Source organism: Pongo abelii, chromosome 5 (assembly GCF_028885655.2).
Source record: "Pongo abelii isolate AG06213 chromosome 5, NHGRI_mPonAbe1-v2.0_pri, whole genome shotgun sequence".
Lineage (NCBI taxonomy): Eukaryota > Metazoa > Chordata > Mammalia > Primates > Hominidae > Pongo > Pongo abelii.
This window is the reverse complement of record NC_071990.2, coordinates 153,214,516-153,236,743: the sequence shown is the minus strand read 5'-3', so window position 1 is coordinate 153,236,743 and position 22,228 is coordinate 153,214,516. Positions and strand designations below refer to the sequence as shown.

Below are 22,228 nucleotides of genomic sequence, written 5' to 3'. Positions count from 1 at the left end.
TACCAGAGGTACAAGGAAGAACTGGTACCATTCCTTCTGAAACTATTCCAATCAATAGAAAAAGAGGGAATCCTCCCTAACTCATTTTATGAGGCCAGCATCATCCTGATACCAAAGCCAGGCAGAGACACAACAAAAAAAGAGAATTTTAGACCGATATCCTTGATGAACATTGATGCAAAAATCCTCAATAAAATACTGGCAAACTGAATCCAGCAGCACATCAAAAAGCTTATCCACCATGATCAAGTGGGCTTCATCCCTGGGATGCAAGGCTGGTTCAATATACGCAAATCAATAAATGTAATCCAGCATATAAACAGAACCAAAGACAAAAACCACATGATTATCTCAATAGATGCAGAAAAGGCTTTTGACAAAATTCAACAACGCTTCATGCTAAAAACTCTCAATAAATTAGGTATTGATGGGACGTATCTCAAAATAATAAGAGCTATCTATGACAAACCCACAGCCAATATCATACTGAATGGGCAAAAACTGGAAGCATTCCCTTTGAAAACCGGCACAAGACAGGGATGCCCTCTCTCACCACTTCTATTCAACATAGTGTTGGAAGTTCTGGCCAGGGCAATTAGGCAGGAGAAAGAAATAAAGGGTATTCAATTAGGAAAAGAGGAAGTCAAATTGTCACTGTTTGCAGACGACATGATTGTATATCTAGAAAACCCCATTGTCTCAGCCCAAAATCTCCTTAAGCTGATAAGCAACTTCAGCAAAGTCTCAGGATACAAAATCAATGTACAAAAATCACAAGCATTCTTATACACCAATAACAGACAAACAGAGAGCCAAATCATGAGTGAACTCCCATTCACAATTGCTTCAAAGAGAATAAAATACCTGGGAATCCAACTTACAAGGGACGTGAAGGATCTCTTCAAGGAGAACTACAACCCACTGCTCAAGGAAATAAAAGAGGATACAAACAAATGGAAGAACATTCCATGCTCATGGGTAGGAAGATCAATATCGTGAAAATGGCCATACTGCCCAAGGTAATTTACAGATTCAATGCCATCCCCATCAAGCTACCAATGACTTTCTTCACAGAATTGGAAAAAACTACTTTAAAGTTCATATGGAACCAAAAAAGAGCCCACATCGCCAAGTCAATCCTAAGCCAAAAGAACAAAGCTGGAGGCATCACACTACCTGACTTCAGACTATACTACAAGGCTACAGTAACAAAAACAGCATGGTACTGGTACCAAAACAGAGATATAGATCAATGGAACAGAACAGAGCCGTCAGAAATAACGCCACATATCTACAACTATCTGATCTCTGACAAACCTGAGAAAAACAAGAAATGGGGAAAGGATTCCCTATTTAATAAATGGTGCTGGGAAAACAGGCTAGCCATATGTAGAAAGCTGAAACTGGATCCCTTCCTTACACCTTATACAAAAATTAATTCAAGATGGATTAAAGACTTAAATGTTAGACCTAAAACCATAAAAACCCTAGAAGAAAACCTAGGCATTACCATTCAGGACATAGGCATGGGCAAGGATTTCATGTCTAAAACACCAAAAGCAATGGCAACAAAAGCCAAAATTGACAAATGGGATCTAATTAAACTCAAGAGCTTCTGCACAGCAAAAGAAACTACCATCAGAGTGAACAGGCAACCTATAAAATGGGAGAAAATTTTCGCAACCTACTCATCTGACAAAGGGCTAATATCCAGAATCTACAATGAACTCCAACAAATTTACAAGAAAAAAACAAACAACTCCATCAAAAAGTGGGCAAAGGACATGAACAGACACTTCTCAAAAGAAGACATTTATGCAGCCAAAAAACACATGAAAAAATGCTCACCATCACTGGCCATCAGAGAAATGCAAATCAAAACCACAATGAGATACCGTCTCACACCAGTTAGAATGGCAATCATTAAAAAGTCAGGAAACAACAGGTGCTGGAGAGGATGTGGAGAAATAGGAACACTTTTACACTGTTGGTGGGACTGTAAACTAGTTCAACCCTTGTGGAAGTCAGTGTGGCGATTCCTCAGGGATCTAGAACTAGAAATTCCATTTGACCCAGCCATCCCATTACTGGGTATATACCCAAAGGACTATAAATCATGCTGCTATAAAGACACATGCACACGTATGTTTATTGCGGCATTATTCACAATAGCAAAGACTTGGAACCAACCCAAATGTCCAACAATGATAGACTGGATTAAGAAAATGTGGCACATATACACCATGGAATACTATGCAGCCATAAAAAATGATGAGTTCATGTCCTTTGTAGGGACATGGATGAAATTGGAAATCATCATTCTCAGTAAACTATCGCAAGAACAAAAAACCAAACACCGCATATTCTCACTCATAGGTGGGAATTGAACAATGAGAACACATGGACACAGGAAGGGGAACATCACACTTCGGGGACTGTTGTGGGGTGGGGGGAGGGGGGAAGGATAGCATTGGGAGATATACCTAATGCTAGATGACGAGTTAGTGGGTGCAGCGCACCAGCATGGCACATGTATACATATGTAACTAACCTGCACATTGTGCACATGTACCATAAAACCTAAAGTATAATAATAATAAAATAAAATAAATTTAAAAAATTTTAAAAAATGGAAAAAAAAAAGAAATTACAAAGGAGTTAAAAAAAATCTATTCTGTATTTGATATCTCACAAACGCAAGAAGTTGACATTTACTGTGTTAACAAGTTAGAGAGATCTCTGTTCTCCACTGGAAGGAAGAGTTAACATTCCTTTGAAATGTGTAGAGGCCTGAGTAATTCTTGAGTCAGTCAAACCAAGTCTCTCCTATACCTTTCTCATATCTTATCTGTAAAAGTATGTGGACATGTCTATGCAAAATAAAGCAACCAAGTAAATACTCAAGCCAACTTTACTTACTTTCCTAACTCTCTTCTTTTCATTCAAGTATCCCAGAAGGGTATTGCACTGTCTTTGTTTTCATTTCTCTTTCATCCCTGAAATTTGGCTTATTCTCAAAACCCTCACCCACTACCACCATGATCTGTACATGCTTGACTCACAGATTTTCCAAAGCCACGTACAGTGTGTACTCCTTCAGTCATTATCTCACTGCTGTACTTGGTACAGTTGACCACAGCTTCATTCGTGCTCTCTCCCTATCTCTCTCTCTGTTTCTTCTCAGTCTCTTTCCTGACAATTTTATCCTCCAATGGCTCCCCAGGACCCAGAGGATAAGTCCAAATATCTTAGTGTGACACATGAGGCTCCATGTGATCCAGCCCCTGTCCACTGCTCAGCTTCTTCCACTCCCTAACTCCCAGACATTGTCAAGGTGTCATCAGCAGCCAACCAGACCTCCTATTCATCTATTATTGCATTGACTGTCACTCATCCTCATCCTCTACTCCAACCAACTGTTGTTTGATCAAAAGCAATGTTGTATCAAATACCATGACAGCACTAGGAGGTAATCTATGTTTATAAAGTCTTGGCAAAGACAGGAGACTGTTTGATTTTTCAATCTGAGTTCAAGAAACACTGTACAGCTCTGATTTTGCCATAACCTTGTCCACATGCAACCGCCTGCCTATGGGTAAGAGAAATTCTTCAAAAGTGTTAGATCAGGTCTGCAAATTCTCCTTATTGTTCTCTAAAGCCCCAAATTCTGTTTCCTTTTCAAAGGCGTGCATCACACATTGGCTATAATGGTGAGGTTCCTTTTCCTATTTTGTTCAATGACATTCTCCCACTATTAGCTGTCTTACCACTGGTTTCCATTTCTTTAACTTTTCTTTTCTAGCTTCTTTGGAAGTGTCCAAAGGCCCTTTATTCTCTCTAACAAAGTAGTACTCCTGTATCCTTATAAGCAAGGATGTCAGAGGGAATGAGTGCCTCTGGCCTAGGGATGAACACCCGCACATCCTACAATCAGGAGCAGCTGGTGCAATGTCCCAGCCACATTAACTTTAGGATAATCTGCATGGTCCTTTGGATACAGGAAACAAACTCCCCACTACCATCACCCCAAATGGTTAGAGCAGATGGTATTTGCAGCTAACTGCATTTCTTTGGGTTTAAAATTTGTTTTTGTTCATGCAATGCCATCTTTAGGGGAGTCTTCTCTCCCCTCCTTCTTTCTGAGATGATAACTGGGTGGAGGAAAGTCCTTGTGATTTTAGAAAAAGTGATTCTGGCCCTCATGCTGCCCCTGAATCTCTCCTATGTCTACTATTTGACTCGTGAAATTTGTGAGGGTCTCTCACCGGAGTCAAGGCCACATCATTGGTCTCAGCTAATTCAAGGCTTGGCTGTAGCTGCTATTGGGCCACAGCCTAGGTGATGACCCCAGGGCCTCTGATAGAGGGTCACTTTGTCCCTCAGTTGAAAGGAACACCCCCATCTGCTCCTGTAATAAGCTCTCCAGCTTGCGTTTCAGCTGTCATCCATATCCCTCACTAGTGAAAATGGAACTCCAGGCTCCAGGGAACTGGGGTGCAATCTAGGACCCCAAGATTCATCACCCTTTGCAGCCCCTTCCAGCCAGGGTTAGAGCAGCTGATGCTATTCCACCCTACCCCAAATCCCCACTAAAGGTCAGTCTCAAGTTGTAAAGGGACTGTTGAGGGAATTTACCTCTGATATTTCCTCCCCACTCATGGCACCACCTCAGATGCTTTCCCTTGCTTCCCTCCTTCCTTGTATTCAGATATGTGCCCTTCTCTGGGGGGTGCCCGTTCTCCCCTTCTCCAAGGAAGTACACTTCAACTTGGCAGTCTAGCCCCAATGGCAGAAGGGCTTCAGCAGGGAAAAGAAAACTACTCAGAAGTGAAACTACAGTGGAAAATATTTTCTAAAACATGGTCCCCACTACACATGTTCAAGGGCTGGCTTAATTCCAGATTCTTTTTCCCTGCTTGTCTGTTTCCAGATTCGGAAACCTTCCAAAAAGCAGTTTCAGAACATTGTCTGCAAAGAGCCAGGATGTTATTGTCCACTGTACTTGCGATTTACACACCTGCTGGGGATGATGTGTGCATATTAAGTTACATATTATTGCCAGTGGCACACGTGCATGACACGTAAATCTTTTGATTAAATTCTTATAAGTTTCCATTTCTTTTTGCTCTGCCTTCATTAGAAGTTGAACACCTTGAATATAGGAACTGTCTCCCCAGTTCTGGTGACCAACACTGGACTTGGTAATGATGTATCCTACAGAGCACAACATAAATACCCTTGCCTGCCTGACTCTTTTCAGCAAACAGTTGTGCCCATTTTCTCATTTCTTCCTAAGCAAATTCCAATGTGATTAATCCCTGCATCATCACTAATAGCAGTCACCAACACTTTGGAGAAATGTATTTCTTTTCTGGACTTAAAACATCACCACTTTTTGTCCAGGTGCAGTGGCTCACACTTGCAATTCCAGCATTTCAGGAGGCTGAGGCAGGCAGATCACTTGAGGTCAGAAGTTGGGGACCAGTCTGGCCAACATGGTGAAACCCCGTCTCTACTAAAAATACAAAAAAATTAGCATGGCGTGGTGACACACACCTGTAATCCCAACTACTTGGGAGGCTGAAGCAGGAGAATCACTTGAACCCAGGCAGAGTTTGCAGTGAGTGAGTCGAGATCATGCCACTGCACTCTAGCCTGGACAACAGAGCGAGACTCAGTCTCGAAAACATTTTTTATAAGGCCAGGCGCAGTGGCTCATGCCTGTAATCCCAGCACTTTGGGAGGCCAAGGTGAGCAGATCACCTGAGATCAGGAGTTCGAGACCAACCTGACCAACATGGAGACACCCGATCTCTACTAAAAATACAAAATTAGCTGGGCGTGGTGGCGCATGCCTTAATCCTGGCTACTCAGGAGGCTGAGGCAGGAGAATCGCTTGAACACAGGAAGGGGAAGTTGTAGTGAGCCAAAATCACACCATTGCACTCTAGCCTGGGCAACAAGAGCGAAACTCCTCCTCAAAAAAATTTTTAAAAAGAAAACATCACCACTTTTGACTGACTTTTCACCTAGTAATGATGGCTTCACTTCAGATATTGAAGAGACACTAAATGGATATGTAGTCATTTTGATTTGTGTCATTTTTGCATTTTTGTGTCATTTTTGCGTTTTTCCCATAACTCTAGAAAATCAGAGGAAGCTTTCATCTTTCTTCTTCTGGCATGTCCCAATAAAGCTGTCATTCTTTTGCATAAAACATTGACAGTAACCAGCAAAAAGCAACAACAAAATGGAGCCAAGCACTTGCCTTCAGTTCATTGGTGTCAGCCAGTTTGGCTTTGAGCTCGGTGTGCAAGTCTCGACACGTGTTCAGCTCTTTCTGCAGCCTCTCCACCTTCTTCTGCAACTTCCTGATGGTAAGATGCGCGTTGTCCCTCTCAACCACCACGGCCGTGCGTGCCTGCTTCTCCTCCTCCAGCTGGGCTATTTTCTGCCGGAGGAGGCTCATGTGTAATTCTTTGCTCTCCAGTCTCTCTTTCTGTGTCTTTAGCTGGTTTGATGCAAACAGGGATTTTTTTTTTTAATAATTGAACAATAGTAAATATAAATGAGTTACCTAGATAATGCTGATCTCTATCTACACCTCAATAAGAGTAATTTGTAAAGCACCAAAAAAGTCATTGGATTCCTTTTCCTGATTGCATTTTTATTCATACCCTTTCCAAGAATTAATTGCGTACCTAAAATCTGAGACAAAAGAGCCCCAGAAAATGTGCGGAGGAGTCAGCTTTCCACATCTGATGCTCTCTAACATTATGTGCATCATCATAAAAATGTAAAATTACTTTTAAAAAACTCCTCAGATGAGTTTATCAAGAGCAGAATATAATAAGACAGAGAGACAAAATCCTGTCCAACATCTAACGGCCACAATATCTGCACTGGCATTTTCTGAAATAAGATACAATGCAAGTGAGTACTGTAAACCTAGACTGGCTCCTTTCAATCCCTTAGAACTGGAATAGGTGGCCCCCAACATGAGAGTGGATATATATCAACTTTTTTTTTTTGAGACAGGGTCTCATTCTATTGCGCAGGCTGGGGTGTAGTGGCATAATCACAGCTCACCGCAGCCTCTCCCTCTCAGGCTCAAGCAATCCTTCTACCTCTCAGCCTCCCAAGTAGCTGGGACTACAGGTGCATGCCACCACACCCAGCTGATTTTTGTATCTTTTTGTAAAGACAGGGTTTCACCGTGTTGCCTAGCCTGGCCTTGAACTCCTGGGTTCAAGAGGTCCACCTGCCTCAGCCTCCAAAAGTGCTGGGATTACAGGTGTAAGCCACCACACCTGGCTGAGAGTTGGTATATTTTTAAAGTAAGATATACCAAGGAGATTTTTAAGTAAGCTTTGCTTATACATATAAAATCTTAGAAATAAAAGGGACTGTAAGAAGGTTTCTTGGTCTTTGTTACATGCCTGGCCTGTAAGGTCCACAAACTAAGCAGAGGATAGGTCCTCAAACATCATTTATCATTGGCAACCAAACTTTAAAAAAGGAAATTAGAGTGATATTTAAGAAAATGACTATGGATTCTAGAGGGGGAAGAATCTTCCTGGGCTCCACATGTCACAATTAGTAGATGGAATATTAAGTACAGAAACCTCTGTCATCTGCTATAAACATCAGAATCAGAATCATATATTATCAAGTGTTCAAGCTGAAGACCATCAAAGTTCCCCTAATTATCTACTCTGCACTTGTAAAGTGGTAACAGGTGGAAAGACTTACTGAAATGCTTCTTTGAGTATCCTGCCTAACACTGACAGCTGTGTCCATACCCAGATCATTTTTGAACAAGGCATTTTTAATATTTCTCTAATCAAATTCCCTTTCTTAAGCTTCTTCATGTCAAATTCCACTCCAGGCTGGGCATGGTGGCTCATGCCTGTAATTCCAGCACTTTGGGAGGCCAAGGCGGGTGGATCACCTGAGGTCAGGAGTTCGAGACCAGCCTGACCAATATGAAGAAACCCTGTCTCTACTAAAAATACAAAATTAGCCAGGCATGGTTGCAGGTGCCTGTAATCCCAGATACTCGGGAGGCTGAGGCAGGAGAATCACCTGAACCCGGGAGGCAGAGGTTGCAATGAGCCAAGATCACACCATTGCACTCCAGCCTGGGCGACAAGAGCGAAACTCTGTCTCAAAAAGAAAAAGAAAAGAAAAAAGAATTCCCCTCCATTGCAATTTTACACTGGTAAATTCTATAAACTGGTAAGTTTAATAATTATATAATTATTAAGAAGTAATGGTGTTGGATATCGAGAAAAAGAATCAATTATCTGAGCAGAACTTTGGAAAGAATGGTAGCTGAATTTAATGTCTCTAATGGTAATAGGGTTTGTATGCTATCTTTTATAAAATATGTCTCAAGATATGGTAGTGGAGAAGAAGCCAAACATGAACACAGCATCTTCTGTGAGCCAAGGGTTTGAAAATGTTATTTATTAAAAACTAACAACTCCTTGGGGTATATAGCATCCCCATCTTAAATATGAGGAAACAGAGACAGAGAGGTATATAATTTGTTCAAGGTCACACAGCTTGATGGAACCAAATCGGGAGCCCAGATGTGACTCATTATACAGCATCTACACTGGAATTGTATCATAGCATTTCTCTCCTAAGAACTATTATAAGAATACATCTGTGTTTTCCTATTTCTTTCCCCAATACCAATAATTATGTAACTAATAATTATATTTTATCCCTTTCATCCATTCATTCATTGATTTAGTCTAAACTGTTTCTAACTCTTTCTTTGAGTGAAGAAAAGTAAGCCCTTCTCTCTCTGCTAGAATTTCTAGTGCAGCTGAGCTTATAAATGCAGAGGCTGATAAATGTCCCCCCAGTTCTCCTCTTCTCCCAAAGTAATAGAAACTGTGAATTTTTTTCTAGCTAGGTAAATGGCTACCCAGAGTAAAGGCTACATTTGCAAGCCTCCCTTGCAGCTAGGTTTGACCACCAAAACATATTCCGGCCATGGGATATAAACAAAAGTTCATGTAGCAAATTCTGAGTGCCTTTTTCAAAAGATGCCTCTGCTTGTTCTTTTGCAGCCCTATTCCTCACTCCTTTCTTCTCTTCTATCTTGAACACAGATATAATGGTTCTGGGCACCATTTGGAACCACGAGAATAAGGATCACCCTAGGGATGGGAAGTGAATCAGCTGAAATGAGCCTGGTTCCTTGAAGACTTTACAGAGGAGAGTTGCCACACCAGCCCCAAACTTCCTGTCTCCAGGAATTTGTGTGAGAAAAAACAAACAAACAACGACAAAAAAAAACTTCTACTTGCTTAAGTCACTGTCATTGTGGGTACCCATTACACACACTGAAACACGACCTTAGGTGACAGATACACTTACCAACTCTTCAGACTTGAAATTGAGCCTCCAATTCTAAATACATATTTTTATAAGATGCTTCCTGGCTACACTGGTAAATATGGTGGCAGTACATTATTTTTCAATGTTTGGGTTTTTCAGAAATTTCTTCTCTCAATACTGGCAAGTTTCAATATCCCTTACCTTTCTCTGCAAATTCTGGGCAATGGTCTTGTTCTCAATGACTGCATTGCTCTCAAGACGAACCAGCTGCTCTGTTCGAGCTAAAAACATGTCCAGCCTCATGTCAAAGCCAAGTTCGGCAGCCATCTGGTCCAACTTCATTTTCTGAGAAAGCTGATCCAGAAATTTAAGATACTAAACCCAAGAACAGAAACGAAAATGGGACATGAAAGTCAAAGTTAACAGGGGATCTCACAGAATCTCTTCCTCTTTCTCCCAAGCTTACAGGTAATTCTCCTTTGCAGAGAGCATGGAGCGGAGCACAGACTCTGACCCATATGTGGTAATAAATTCCTGAACCACCCTGCCAGTTCCCTGCCTACCCCTTGTCTGAATGCTCTTGACTCTCCTAGCCCTTGATGTTGATGTTCAATAGAATATTATATAGTTTTCTTAACTCTGCCAAACAACACATTTGGCTAAGTTTGATGACATCTTCATCTCTCTGCTTCGACAACTTGCTGCTGCAACCACGCCCCTCTCAGGCTAATCTAGCCCCTGGGATCCACCCATTGATATGGTTTGGCTGTGTCACCACTCATATCTCATCCTGAATTGTAGCTCCCATAATTCCCACATGTTGTGGGAGGGACCTAGTGGAAGATAATTGAATCATGGGGGCAGTTTCCCACATACTGTTCTCATGGTAGTGAGTAAGTCTCATGACACCTGATGGTTTTATAAGGGGAAAACCCCTTTTGCTTGGCTCTCGTTCTCTCTCTTTGCCTGCCACCATGTAAGACATCCCTTACTCTTCCACCATGATTGTGAGGCCTCCCAAGCCACGTGGAACTGTGAGTCCATTAAACCTCTTTTTCTTTATAAATTACCCAGCCTCAGGTATGTCTTATTTATTTATTTATTTATTTATTTTGAGACAGACACGTCCTCTGTCACCCAGGCTGGAGTACAGTGGCTTGATCTAGGCTCACTGCAGCCTCTGCCTCCCAGGTTCCAGCAATTCTCCTGCCTCAGCCTCCCAGGTAGCTGGGATTACAGGCACATGCCACCATGCCTGGCTAATTTTTTTGTATTTTTAGTAGAGACAGGGTTTCACCATGTTGGCCAGGCTGGTCTCAAACTCCTGACCTCAGGTGATCCACCCGTCTTGGCCTCCCAAAGTGCTAGGATTACAGGCATGAGCCACTGTGCCCAGCCTATGTCTTTGTCAGCAGTGTGAAAATGGACTAACACACCCACCCATGCACCTTCCTTGGGAATTTTTCCCACCTAACTGGGCCCTGGCCTCAAAGGTGGCCACTGGCAACTTAGCCAGTTGCCATTTTACTCTTCTTAGGCTCTACAGAGCACTCCAAACTCAAAGCTCACCATACAAACAAAATTTCGAATAACATTTTGGGGTCTTTTTTATTAATTAAGATGTTTTAGAAAATGTCTTTAAAATTGTTTAATGCAGGGCCGGGCACAGTGGCTCACGCCTGTAATCCCAGCACTTTGGGAGGCCGAGGACGGTGGATCACGGGATCAGTAGATCGAGACCATCCTGGCTAACACAGTGAAACCCCGTCTCTACTAAAAATACAAAAAATTAGCCAGGTGTGGTGGCGGGCACCTGTAGTCCCAGCTACTCGGGAGGCTGAGGCAGGAGAATGGTGTGAACCTGGGAGGCGGAGCTTGCAGTGAGCCGAGATTGCACCACTGCACTCCAGCCTGGGCAACAGAGCAAGACTCCATCTCAAAAAAAAAAAATTGTTTAATGCATCCAAGTTAAATGAACACCTCCTCCCTGAAACAGAGCTGTATGAAGGAAGTCAAGGTTCATATTTCAGCAGTCTACAGTTAGAAAGCTATTTAAAGATTTTCCTCTACTTGATTTCTGTGGCTTATCTGGCAAGTCCACACATAGGATAATGCTTACTAAGTGCTTGCTGGATGAATAAATCAATCAATGAGCTTTCTATATCATCATTTCATGATTTGGGTTTTATCTTTGATATTTTCTTCTGATTGCGATAACTTATCCAACTGGCATTTTCAGGCAATTAAATGTTTGAATAGGTACAATTTCCTGCCAACTGAAGCACACCAGCTTAAAGCCCAGAACTAGCTATGTTTTAATTATCAGGATGAAATTATTTATAAGTGTATATTTTCCAATTTTGGCAAATAGCATACATATGAATACAATTTTATCTCTTCTTTATAAGTCACAGTCATTGCAAATATCACTTATTGCATTGTGCTACAATACCATAAACTGCTTTTGTCTCTACAACCTCAGGTTATCACTTTTTAATGCTGTATCAGCCATCTGGAATTTTTAATTTTTAACCTGTCTATGAAAGTGACCTAACTGCTATTGCTTGTATTTTACATAAAATAGATAAGTACCTTTTACATGACGGTATGAAACCCTCTTTCTTTCTATTTCTACATATGACCCATCCATTTAGTAGGCCAGGACTACAACAGGCAAAAAGGGATTAAGACAAGACCAAGCTGAGACCCCATAGAGAAAGTTTCTGTTTCAAGGATTTTGTCTATATTTCAAAAGATTAAGGTTAATAGAAACTGTTAACTTCATAGAAATGAAGGATTACTGTATATGTTGTTCATTTGAATCACAGTTCAGCATAAATAAGAAACTGTGCATTCTACTGTCTTTGAGTCTGCCTAGATTACCTGCATTTAGCATTTAAAATCTGTGCAACTTTGCTTTTCAATTTACATAATACTATCCATCCTTACCAGAATGTGCATTTCATATGCAGTTAGCGACGGGAAATTCACGATGGACAGAGTTAGCTTACATAATTTGCTTTCATAACTCAGAGTTATTTGAACATAATCCCAATTAAAATTAATGATTCATTTATAGTAAGGGAAGGGAAGAAATACCAGTCCACCTGAAATTCTTGCCTTTAATATATTTCTTCTATAATTCAAATAATATTTATTGACTCTTTCTCTAGGCCCTGGAAAAACACAGGAAAAAATGATTTTTTCTGGCCTCAAGAAGCTTGGTATATTTGGAGAAGAAAAAATTTAAAAACAATCCAATAACAGTAAAAAGTACCATGAGGGAGGCAGATGCATGTTGCTTGGAGAGCAAAAGGAAAGACAGGTAAGTCTCTTAGGGAAGACTCTCAGAGGAAGTGGTATTTGAGCTGAAACTCGAAGAGATCGCTGTTGCCAGGTGAAGGAGGTGAGGAGAACATTCTCTCGGTGAAAATAGCTGTGGGCAGTGTGGGAGGCAGCCAGAGGACGCCAGAGGAGTGCTGCTACAAGTCCGCATGGATGTCTTTAGGCTCTGTAATCACCGCAGACCCCACCAGGGTCCTGCCGCTCCCAGAAGGCTTCTGAGTTTGCCCCTGCTGGCAGGTGAAATTGCAGGGGAGAGGGAAGATGGAGAGGCCACGTGGCCAGCTCACAGAATGTGGGGCCATGGAAAAAGAAGGAATCTGTACCTGATCCTGGGGGCCCCAGAGAACCACTGACCAGTTTTAAGATAAAGAAAGATAAGATTAGGCATACGTTTCCTTAAGACCTCCCTGGCAGCAATGAAGAGAGTAAATCTGAGGCACAAAGAACAATGCTGGGAGCTCAGTTAGTAGGTTGTTTCCCTAGTCCGTGTTAATGAGCACAATTCTCAGAGCCAAAGCACAGCTGCTGGATATAGAGATGGGGGAGGCATTGGAGATCTAGTAAGGAGACAGGATTTACAGTGCTTAGGAACTGATTAAAAAGAGGGAAGTGTTGAAGATGGCTTGGGCAAATGGAGGCAGATTACCACCATGACTGAAGCAGGAGAGGGACAAATTTGAGCAGATGTCATTTCAGTTTTGAATGTATTTTGGTGTTCACGGACCATGCAGGTGAAGCTGTCCAGCAGGCAGCTAGATGGCTTCCAATTTACATTACCATACTCAGGTGCAATATTTCATTTTGTTTGGTTGTGGTTGTTTTATTGTGTTTGTTTGTTTGTTTTGAGAGGGAGTCTCTGTCACCCAGGCTGGAGTACAATGGCACAATCTTGGCTCACTGCAACCTCTGCCTCTCAAATTCAAGCAATTCTCCTGCCTCAGCTTCCTTTGTAGCTGGGATTACAGGCACACACCACCACACCTGGCTAATTTTTTGTATTTTTAGTAGAGATGGAGTTTCACCATGTTGGCCAGGCTGTTCTTAAACTTCTGACCTCAAGTGATCCACCTGCCTCAGCCTCCTAAAGTGCTGAGATTATAGGCATGAGCCACCACGTCTGGCCTGTTTTTGGTTTTTTGTTTGTTTGTTTGTTTTGAGACAGGGTCTCACTCTGTCACCTAGGCTGAAGTGGTATGATCTCAGCTCACTGCAACCTCCACCTCCCAGGCTCAAGCTATCCTCTCATCTCAGCCTCCCAGGTAGCTGGGACCACAAGTGCGTGCCACCATGCCCAGCTAATTTTTGTGTTTTTTGTAGAGATGGGGTTTCACCATGTTGCCCAGGCTGGTCTTGAACTCCAGAGCTCAAGCAATCCACCTGCCTCAACATCCCAAAGTGCTGGGATTGTAGGTGTGAGCCACCAAACCCAGCCAATATTTCTTTACAAAATCAAATTTTCCACCATCACACCTTTACAGATATCTGATAGAAAAAGCTCCCTTCACTCTCCCAGACTTCTCAAATCTATCCCCTATTTCCATTCACAAAACCACTACATGGTTCAGATCTTTATTATCTTCTGAATTGAACTAGTCTGAACTGGACTATCTAACTGGACCAGTCAGGGAGCCACCGACTGGGCTCCCTACCTTCCCTCAGTTGTGTCCAACCCTTGGAATGCAAGGACATTTTTGTTTATCTGTGGTGGCAGATATCTCAAAAATTATGCATGGTTGTTTTTTGTTTGTTGTGTGTGTGTGTGTTTTTGTTGTTGTTGTTTGTTTGTTTTTAGCTTATCAGCTATCACTACTGTTAGTGTATTTTACGTGTGGCCCAAGACAATTCTTCTTCTCCCAATGTGGCCCAGGGAAGCCAAAAGGTTGGACACCCCTGCTACCCTCTAAGCCAGTCTGACTTGAGGGAAATCTTTCTTTTTCTCAAAAACCTTCTCTGGCTTCCCATGACCTATGCAGTGAAGCCTGAGTCATTAGACTGAACTATCTCGAAGATTCCTACACCTGCCTCCAGTGCCATCTCACGCCTTTGGTTTCACCAAGTATCATGTCCCAGGCTCCCTGCACCTCATTCATTTCCTGAGCCATCTTTTTACACTTCCATTTCTTCTTTGTTCCTGCTATTCTTTCTGCCTCAAATTCCTTCCCACCTCTTCCGCCTAACAAATTCCTACTCACTCTTTAATGCTCCCCTCTTCCGTGAAGATGGGTCACTTACTGCACAGAAAAAACGTCATTGCTCTTTTTTCCAGGTTTCTGTCAAATTCTATACCTGTCTCCATCATGGCACTAATTGTACTATTTGCACTAATTGCACTATTGCACTATTGTACTATTGCACTAAGTGCACTAATTGCACTATTGTACTATTACGCCCCAATCTCCCTGTCTCATCTGCTAGACTTGATTTTTCACAGACACCTTTGGCACATCTTTGCATATCCAACCTCAATGCAGGCATGATGATTCTTCAATGTTTTAAGTACAGAAGAATGAAAAGGAATATGTTACTTGAGTGTGGATGTTTCAACTTTAGAGTATTTTTCATGCCAAATTCTGCATCGAGGCTCTTGAGCCTGTGTGCCTTCCCACGCTCCCTCCTACGGACTCTTTCAGTCCACACTTTCCTCCCCATCCTATCCAGCAAAACCTTTCTTTGATCTTGTTTTTCACAGCCACTGCCTCATGCCTCTCTTCTCTTTAGTCACCAGACTTCACACTGGTCTACTAAGAGGTCACTCCCCTTCCTCTCAAGTCTCCCCTCAGCTCAAAGCAAACTGGCTTCTGCTCTCCACCACTCCACCAAAACTGCCTCTCAAAGATCACTGACAATCTCCCCCAATTTGAATCCTCAGTGCGGGCCCCTTCTCTTCCCGTTTAACTCTCCTCTCCCACTGGGTTATCAGTGCCATTGTTTCTGAGACCCTCCATGCCACAATCTCAGCTCCACGGGGACATCACACTATCTTTCTAAAATACTGCAATGTGGCCAGGCGCGGTGGCTCACACCTGTAATCCCAGCACTTTGGGAGGCTGAGGCGGGCAGATCATGAGGTCAGGAGATCGAGACCATCCCAGCTAACATGGTGAAACCCCATCTCTACTAAAAACACAAAAAATTAGCCGGGCGTGGTGGTGGGCGCCTGTAATCCCAGCTACTCGGGAGGCTGAGGCAGGAAAATGGCGTGAACCCGGGAGGCGGAGGTTGCAGTGAGCCGAGATCACGCCACTGCACTCCAGCCTGGGTGACAGAGCGAGACTCTGTCTCAAAAAAATAAAAATAATAAACATAAACATAAAATAAAATAAAATACTACAATGCTCACACTTACCACACTTCATATTCTACAGAGTAAAGAACACTCCATCTTTATAGTCTAAGCCATTCCAGTCTTTTCTCTTGCCACAGATCCACCAAGAATAACATGTTCCAGCCATAGAGGATTCACCATTTTGCGTTCTCTGAATATACTGTGCACTTGCCAGAATTCATGCCTTTGTTCAAACTGTTTCCCCTATAGTATCTGTCTCCTCTCTCCACTATAATCTGACTTATCTTTCAAAAATGAACTTAATTATTTCCTCTCCTATAAAATCTTCCCTTTGTCTAGAAGTTCCTACAGCACTCTATTAATTCAATACATACAACACATATAAACTTACAGGACAGCAAGTTATCTGAGTATCTGTCTCCCCTATTGAATTATGAGCCCTTTAAGATCAGGAACTGTGTATTATTCATATTTCAGCTTGCCAAACCTTTAGGACCTCATATATGATAGGCATTCAATAAATACTTGTTGCGTTTAATTAAATTAATTTGAATCAAGGAAGCTCCAAACCCATTGTTCCTTGAAATTGACTTAACCAATTAAGTCCAGGACTTAACCAAACTAAATACTGTAAAATTCAGAATATTTTCAGGTAACATTTTATACTACAACAGATGCTTCCACTCATGGACATGCCTTCAGGTCATTACTTTTTGTTTCTCAAAATTCAAGTTGTCTCGCAAAACACCTCCAGAAACCAGCTCTGCCTCCAGGTGTGTCAGCTGACCCTGAAGAGTCTCCAACATATTCTCTGCTTTCTGGGCTCTCTGGAGAGCTTTCTGGTGAAACCCAGACTCCTTTCCCAACTGTTCAACAAGCTCAGATATTTGGGCTTCAAGCTGGGAGACCATCTGGAAACAAAGAAACAGATCAAGAATAAGCCTTGTTTTAGATGCAAGGAAGTGTTCACATCTACTGCTCTGCCTAAGCAGCATAACTGTTTATGATACCAACTTCCAGATTATTTGTAAAAATCCCATTTAAAATATGTAATTGATAGCTGTATTTGCCTCTGTTTGAAATAATCTACTTTCATTATTGAATTAAATTTTTCTATTGGTATTTTTAATTTCTATATAATTCGTTTAACAGGTTAATCGACAAAAATTTATGAATAACATTTACTTACCCCAAAACTATTGCTAAGAGTTTCAAAGTTTAGTAGGAAAAAGAATTAAGACAAAAAGTCCTGTAAAAATCTACAAAGAGTCATTCCCCAGAAAAATTCTTTCACCATTTTGAGTTGACTTAAGATTAGACAGTGAGTTAATCTTGGTAGGTAACATTGAGGTATTACAGGGAATTCATGTACAGGTATATGCTTTTTCAAACTTTTTTCAGCTTTCTATTGAAGATTGGTTACCTATGCCCTAAACTCCAGGGATGCTGACTCTATACTACATAGTTACAGAGTAATACCATTTTTGCATTGGAGAGGTCAACATCTCTTTAATATGGTGACTCTAAATAGGGTCAGTGTCAATGTACAAGAGAGCAGGGGAATCTGAGTACTGTCCCATGTTAAAGTCCCTCCAGGCGCTCCACAACCCACCTGATTTGCCCAGTGCTCCCATCCTTCCCGGGAGTTCCTCTTTTTGTCCTGATCATTCCCTTAAACCAAGTGTGCAAGTTTACCAAGGACCTCAGGGACACTCTCAGAAAACTCAAACTGATTTTACTAAATCCAGTTTCATAAAATGTTGAATTCAATAAAACCACCAAGTCTAGGGTGATAAATTTGTTTTCTTTCGATGGTTTATTTTGGAAGAGAAGAGGGAAAACATAGTATTTACATAACAGTACAGTACCATTCTCACAGAAATGGAAACATCCTGACTGTTTCAGATTTTTACTGTCTAAATTTTTAAAAAGAAAACAATTTCTGTTTCCCCATCTATAAACAGCCATGCTTAAACATGTAATCTGCCTTTAAACTTTTTGAAAGGCTATTATATGGGAGAACAAAAGGATTTGTTCTGAGTTACCCTCGGAGCCTATATTGAGAACCAATAGGTATAAATCAGAGAAGAAATTCCATATTTATGAAAGGAAAATGTTTTCCCCAGTTCCTATAATTATAAAGTAAGATAACCCCATAAAATTTCTTTTAACCACAAAAAGTATAAACAAGCAAAAAATAATCCCCTGTGATCCCAACACCCAGAGGCAAAAGCCATTAATATTTTTAAATAATTTGTTTTTGTGTATTGTTAAAATATAGTTGAAATATTATACATGCAATTTCGTGTCTTTGTTTTTACCTAATTATTCTCATGTCATTTGAAATTCTTAATTAACATTTTAATGGCTGCATTAAGAATTCATCACGAGAATCTGTCATCATTCACTTAAGCATTCCTTTATAAGAAAGGAAAAACTCTTCCCTGTGAGGTCTGAGAAAAAAATTAAAAATAATAAATAATCAAAATAAAGAAGAAAGGGAAAACTTTACAATGACTACAGCTGTGTAAAGACACTGTCCAGTAGGGAGTGGATTCCCAGTCACCAAAGATGGCTGGAAATTGGCTAACTACAGGCACATCTGACTTTATTGCACTTACTTTATTGCTCTTCGCAGATATTTTAGCTTTTTACAAATTGAAGGTTTGTGGCAACCCTGCATTGAGCAAGTCTATCAGCATCATTTTTTGACAGCACATGCTCACTTTGTGTCCCTGTGTCACATTTCAGCAATACTAGCAATATTTCAAGCATTTTCATTACTATGATATCTGTTATGGTGATCTGTCATCAGGGATCTTTGATGTTACTATTGCAGTGTTTGGGGTGCCACAAACCAGTCCCATATAAGTCAGTGAACTTAAATGATAAATGTGTACGTTCTGACTTTCCCGCTAACTGGCTGACCCCACATCTCTCTTCCTCTCCTTGGGCCTCCCTATTTCCTGAGACACAACAATATTCACATTAAGCCAGTTAATAACCTTACAATGGCCTCTAAATTTTCAAATGAAAGGAAGAGTCAGGCTGGGCATAGTGGCTCACGCCTGTAATCCCAGCACTTTAGGAGGCCAAAGTGGGTGGATCACCTGAAGTCAGGAGTTCAAGACCAGCCTGGCCAACATGGTGAAACCCCATCTCTACTGAAAATACAAAAATTAGCTGGACGTGATGGCTCACGCCTGTAGCCCCAGCTACTTGGAAGGCTGAGGCAGGAGAATCACTTGAACCTGGGAGGCAGAGGTTGTAGTGAGCCAACATCACGCCACTGCACTCCAGCCTAGGTGACAGAATGAGACTCCGTCTCAAAAAAAGAAAACAAAGGAAGAGTCGCACTTCTCTCATTTTAACTCAAAAGCTAGAAATGACTAAGCTTAGTAAGAAAGGCATGTTGAAATCTGAGATCGGCCAAAAATTGGGCCTCTTACTCCAATTAGCCAAGTTGGGAATAGAAAGGAAGCGTTCTTGAAGGAAATTAAAAGTGCTACTCCAGGCCAGGCACGGTGGCTTACACCTGTAATCTCAGCACTTTGGGAGGCCAAGGTGGGTGGATCACCTGAGGTTAGGAGTTCAAGACTAGGCTGACCAGTATGGTGAAACCCCATCTCTACTAAAAATACAAAAATTAGCCAGTCGTGGTGGCAGGCACCTGTAGTCCCAGCTACTCAGGAGGCTGAGACAGGAGAATCACTTTAACCCGGGAGGCAGAGGTTGCAGTGAGCTGAGATTGTGCCATTGCACTCCAGCCTGGGTGACAGAGCAAGACTCCGTCTCAAAAAAAAAAAAAAAAAAAAGTGCTACTGCAGTAAACACACTGATACAGTGTGGATATTTGTCCTCTCTAAATCGCATGTTAAAATTTGATCCTCACGGTTGGAGGTGGGCCTAGTGGGAGATGTTTGGTTCACGGGAGCAGAACCTTCATGAATGACTTGATGTCATTCTCGCAGAATTGAGTGACTGCTCACTCTTAGTTCCCGTGAGATCTGGTTGTTGAAAAGAGCCCGGCACCTCCTCCTCTCTCTCCCTTTCTTTCTCTCTGGCCATGTGATGCCTGCTCCCCTTCATCTTCTGCCATGAGTGAAAGTTTCTTGAGGTTCATTGCCAGAAGTAGATGGCACTGTGCTTCTTGTATAGCCTGCAGAACCATGAGCCAAATAAACCTCTTTTCTTTATAAATTACTCAGCCTCAGGTATTCTTTTATGGCAACACAAACGGACTAAGACGCACACAAATGATAAGAAAAAAAAACAGCCTTATTGCTGATATGGAGAAAGTTTGAGTGGTCTGAATAGACATCAAACCAGCCATAACATTCCCTTTAGCCAAAGCCTAATCCAAAACAAGGCCCTAACTCTCCTTAAATCTATGAAGCCTAAGAGAGGTGAAGAAGCTGCAGAAGAAAAGTTTGAAACTAGTAGAGATTGATTCATGAGATTTAAGGAAAGTAGCCATCTCCATAACATAAAAGTACAAGATAAAGCAGTAAGTGCTGATGTAGAAGCTGAGGCAAGTTATCCACAAGATCTAGCTAAGATCATTGATGAAGGTGGCGACACCAAACAACAGACTTTCAATGTAGGCAAAACAGCCTTCTATGGGAAGAAGTTGCCATTTAGGACTTTCATAGCTAAAGAGGATAAGTCAATGCCTGCCTTCAAAGCTTCAAAGAACAGGCTGACTCTGTTGTTAGAGGTTAATGCAGCTGGTGACTTGAAGTTGAGGCCAGTGTTCATTTACCATTCTGAAGACCCTAGGCCCCTTAAGAAATATGCTAAATCTATTCTGACTGTGCTCTAGAAATGGAACAGCAAAGCTGGATGATAGCACATCTGTTCACAGCATGTTTTACTGAATATTTCAAGCCAACAGTTGAGACCTATGGCTCAATAAAAGATTCCTTTCAAAATATTACTGCTCATTGACAACATACCTGGTCACCCACGAACTCTGATGGAGATGTACAAAGAGATGAATGTTGTCTTCACACCTAGTAACACAGCATTCATTCTGCAGCCCATGGATCAAGGAGTAATTCTGACTTTAAAGTCTTATTATCTAAGAAATATACTTCATAAGGCTACAGCTGCCATAGAGAGTGATTCCTCTGATGGATCTGGGCAAAGTAAATTGAAAACCTTCTGGAAAGGATTCACTACTCTTGATACCATTAAGGACATTCATAAATCATAAGAGGAGGTCAAAATATCAACATCATAGGTGTCATCTATGAGATGATTCTGAGGGGTTCAGGACTTCAGTGGAGGAAGTAACTGCAGATGTGGTGGAAATAGCAAGAGAACTAGAATTAGAAGTGGAGCCTAAAGACGTGACTGAATTGCTGTAACCTCATGATCAAACTTGAATGGATGAAGAGTTGCTTCTCATGGATGAGCAAAGAAAATTATTGAGATGAAATTTACTCCTAGTGAAGATGCTTGAACATTGTTGAAATGACAATAAGCGTTTAGAATATTACATAAATTTAGCTGACAAAAAAGCAGCAAGGTTTGAGAGGATTGACCTCAATTTAGAAAGAAGTTCTGCTGTTGGTAAAACGCTATCAAATAGCTCACATTCTACAGAGAAATCTTTTGAGAAAAAAAAGAGTCAATTGTTGTTTTCAACTACATTGTTGTCTTATTTTAAGAAATTGCCACAGCCACCCAACCTTCAGGAACCACCACTCTGATCAGCAGTAACCATCAACATTACAGCAAAACCCTCCACCAGCAAAAAGATTATGACTTGCTGAAGGCTAAGATGATTGTTAGCACTTCTTAGCAATAAAGTATTTTTAATTAAGGTATCTATATTGTTTTTTAGATATAGGGTTATTGCACACTTAATAGACTACATAGTCTAGTATAAACATAACTTTTATATGCACTGAGAAACCAAAAAAAAATTGTGTGACTCACTTTATTGTGACATTTGTTTTGTCGCAGTGGTCTCTGAGGTATGCTTATACCAATTAAGAATGTTGCAATGCAGATTGAAGTGCTACATGAGGAAGGTTAGACCACTTGAGCTCTAAACTCTTCAATCCTGTGCTTCCATGGCTCTCAAGCTTCCAGACCTATAATTCAATTAATTTAACACTTCTGTGTGTGTGCTTGAAATTAAATATTTGATGGTAAGCTATTCAGAGCCACATCCAAGGAATCACATTTACCAAGGAAATTTTTAGTGTCATCCCAGAACATGAAGCTCTGAGAAAC

General features: G+C 41.2%; 1 protein-coding gene across 1 annotated transcript in view; it reads right to left on the bottom strand.

Moving 5' to 3' along the window:
- CCDC170 (coiled-coil domain containing 170) overlaps window positions 1-22,228 on the bottom strand; it is a 132,012-nt gene that overhangs the window by 23,860 nt on the left and 85,924 nt on the right. The window contains exons 7-9 of the mRNA XM_024249103.3: window positions 16,696-16,896; window positions 9,556-9,729; window positions 6,269-6,511 (exon numbers count right to left, since the gene is read on the bottom strand). Of these exons, the coding sequence (XP_024104871.3) occupies window positions 6,269-6,511; window positions 9,556-9,729; window positions 16,696-16,896 (618 nt within the window). The remainder of the gene's footprint in view (window positions 1-6,268; window positions 6,512-9,555; window positions 9,730-16,695; window positions 16,897-22,228) is intronic.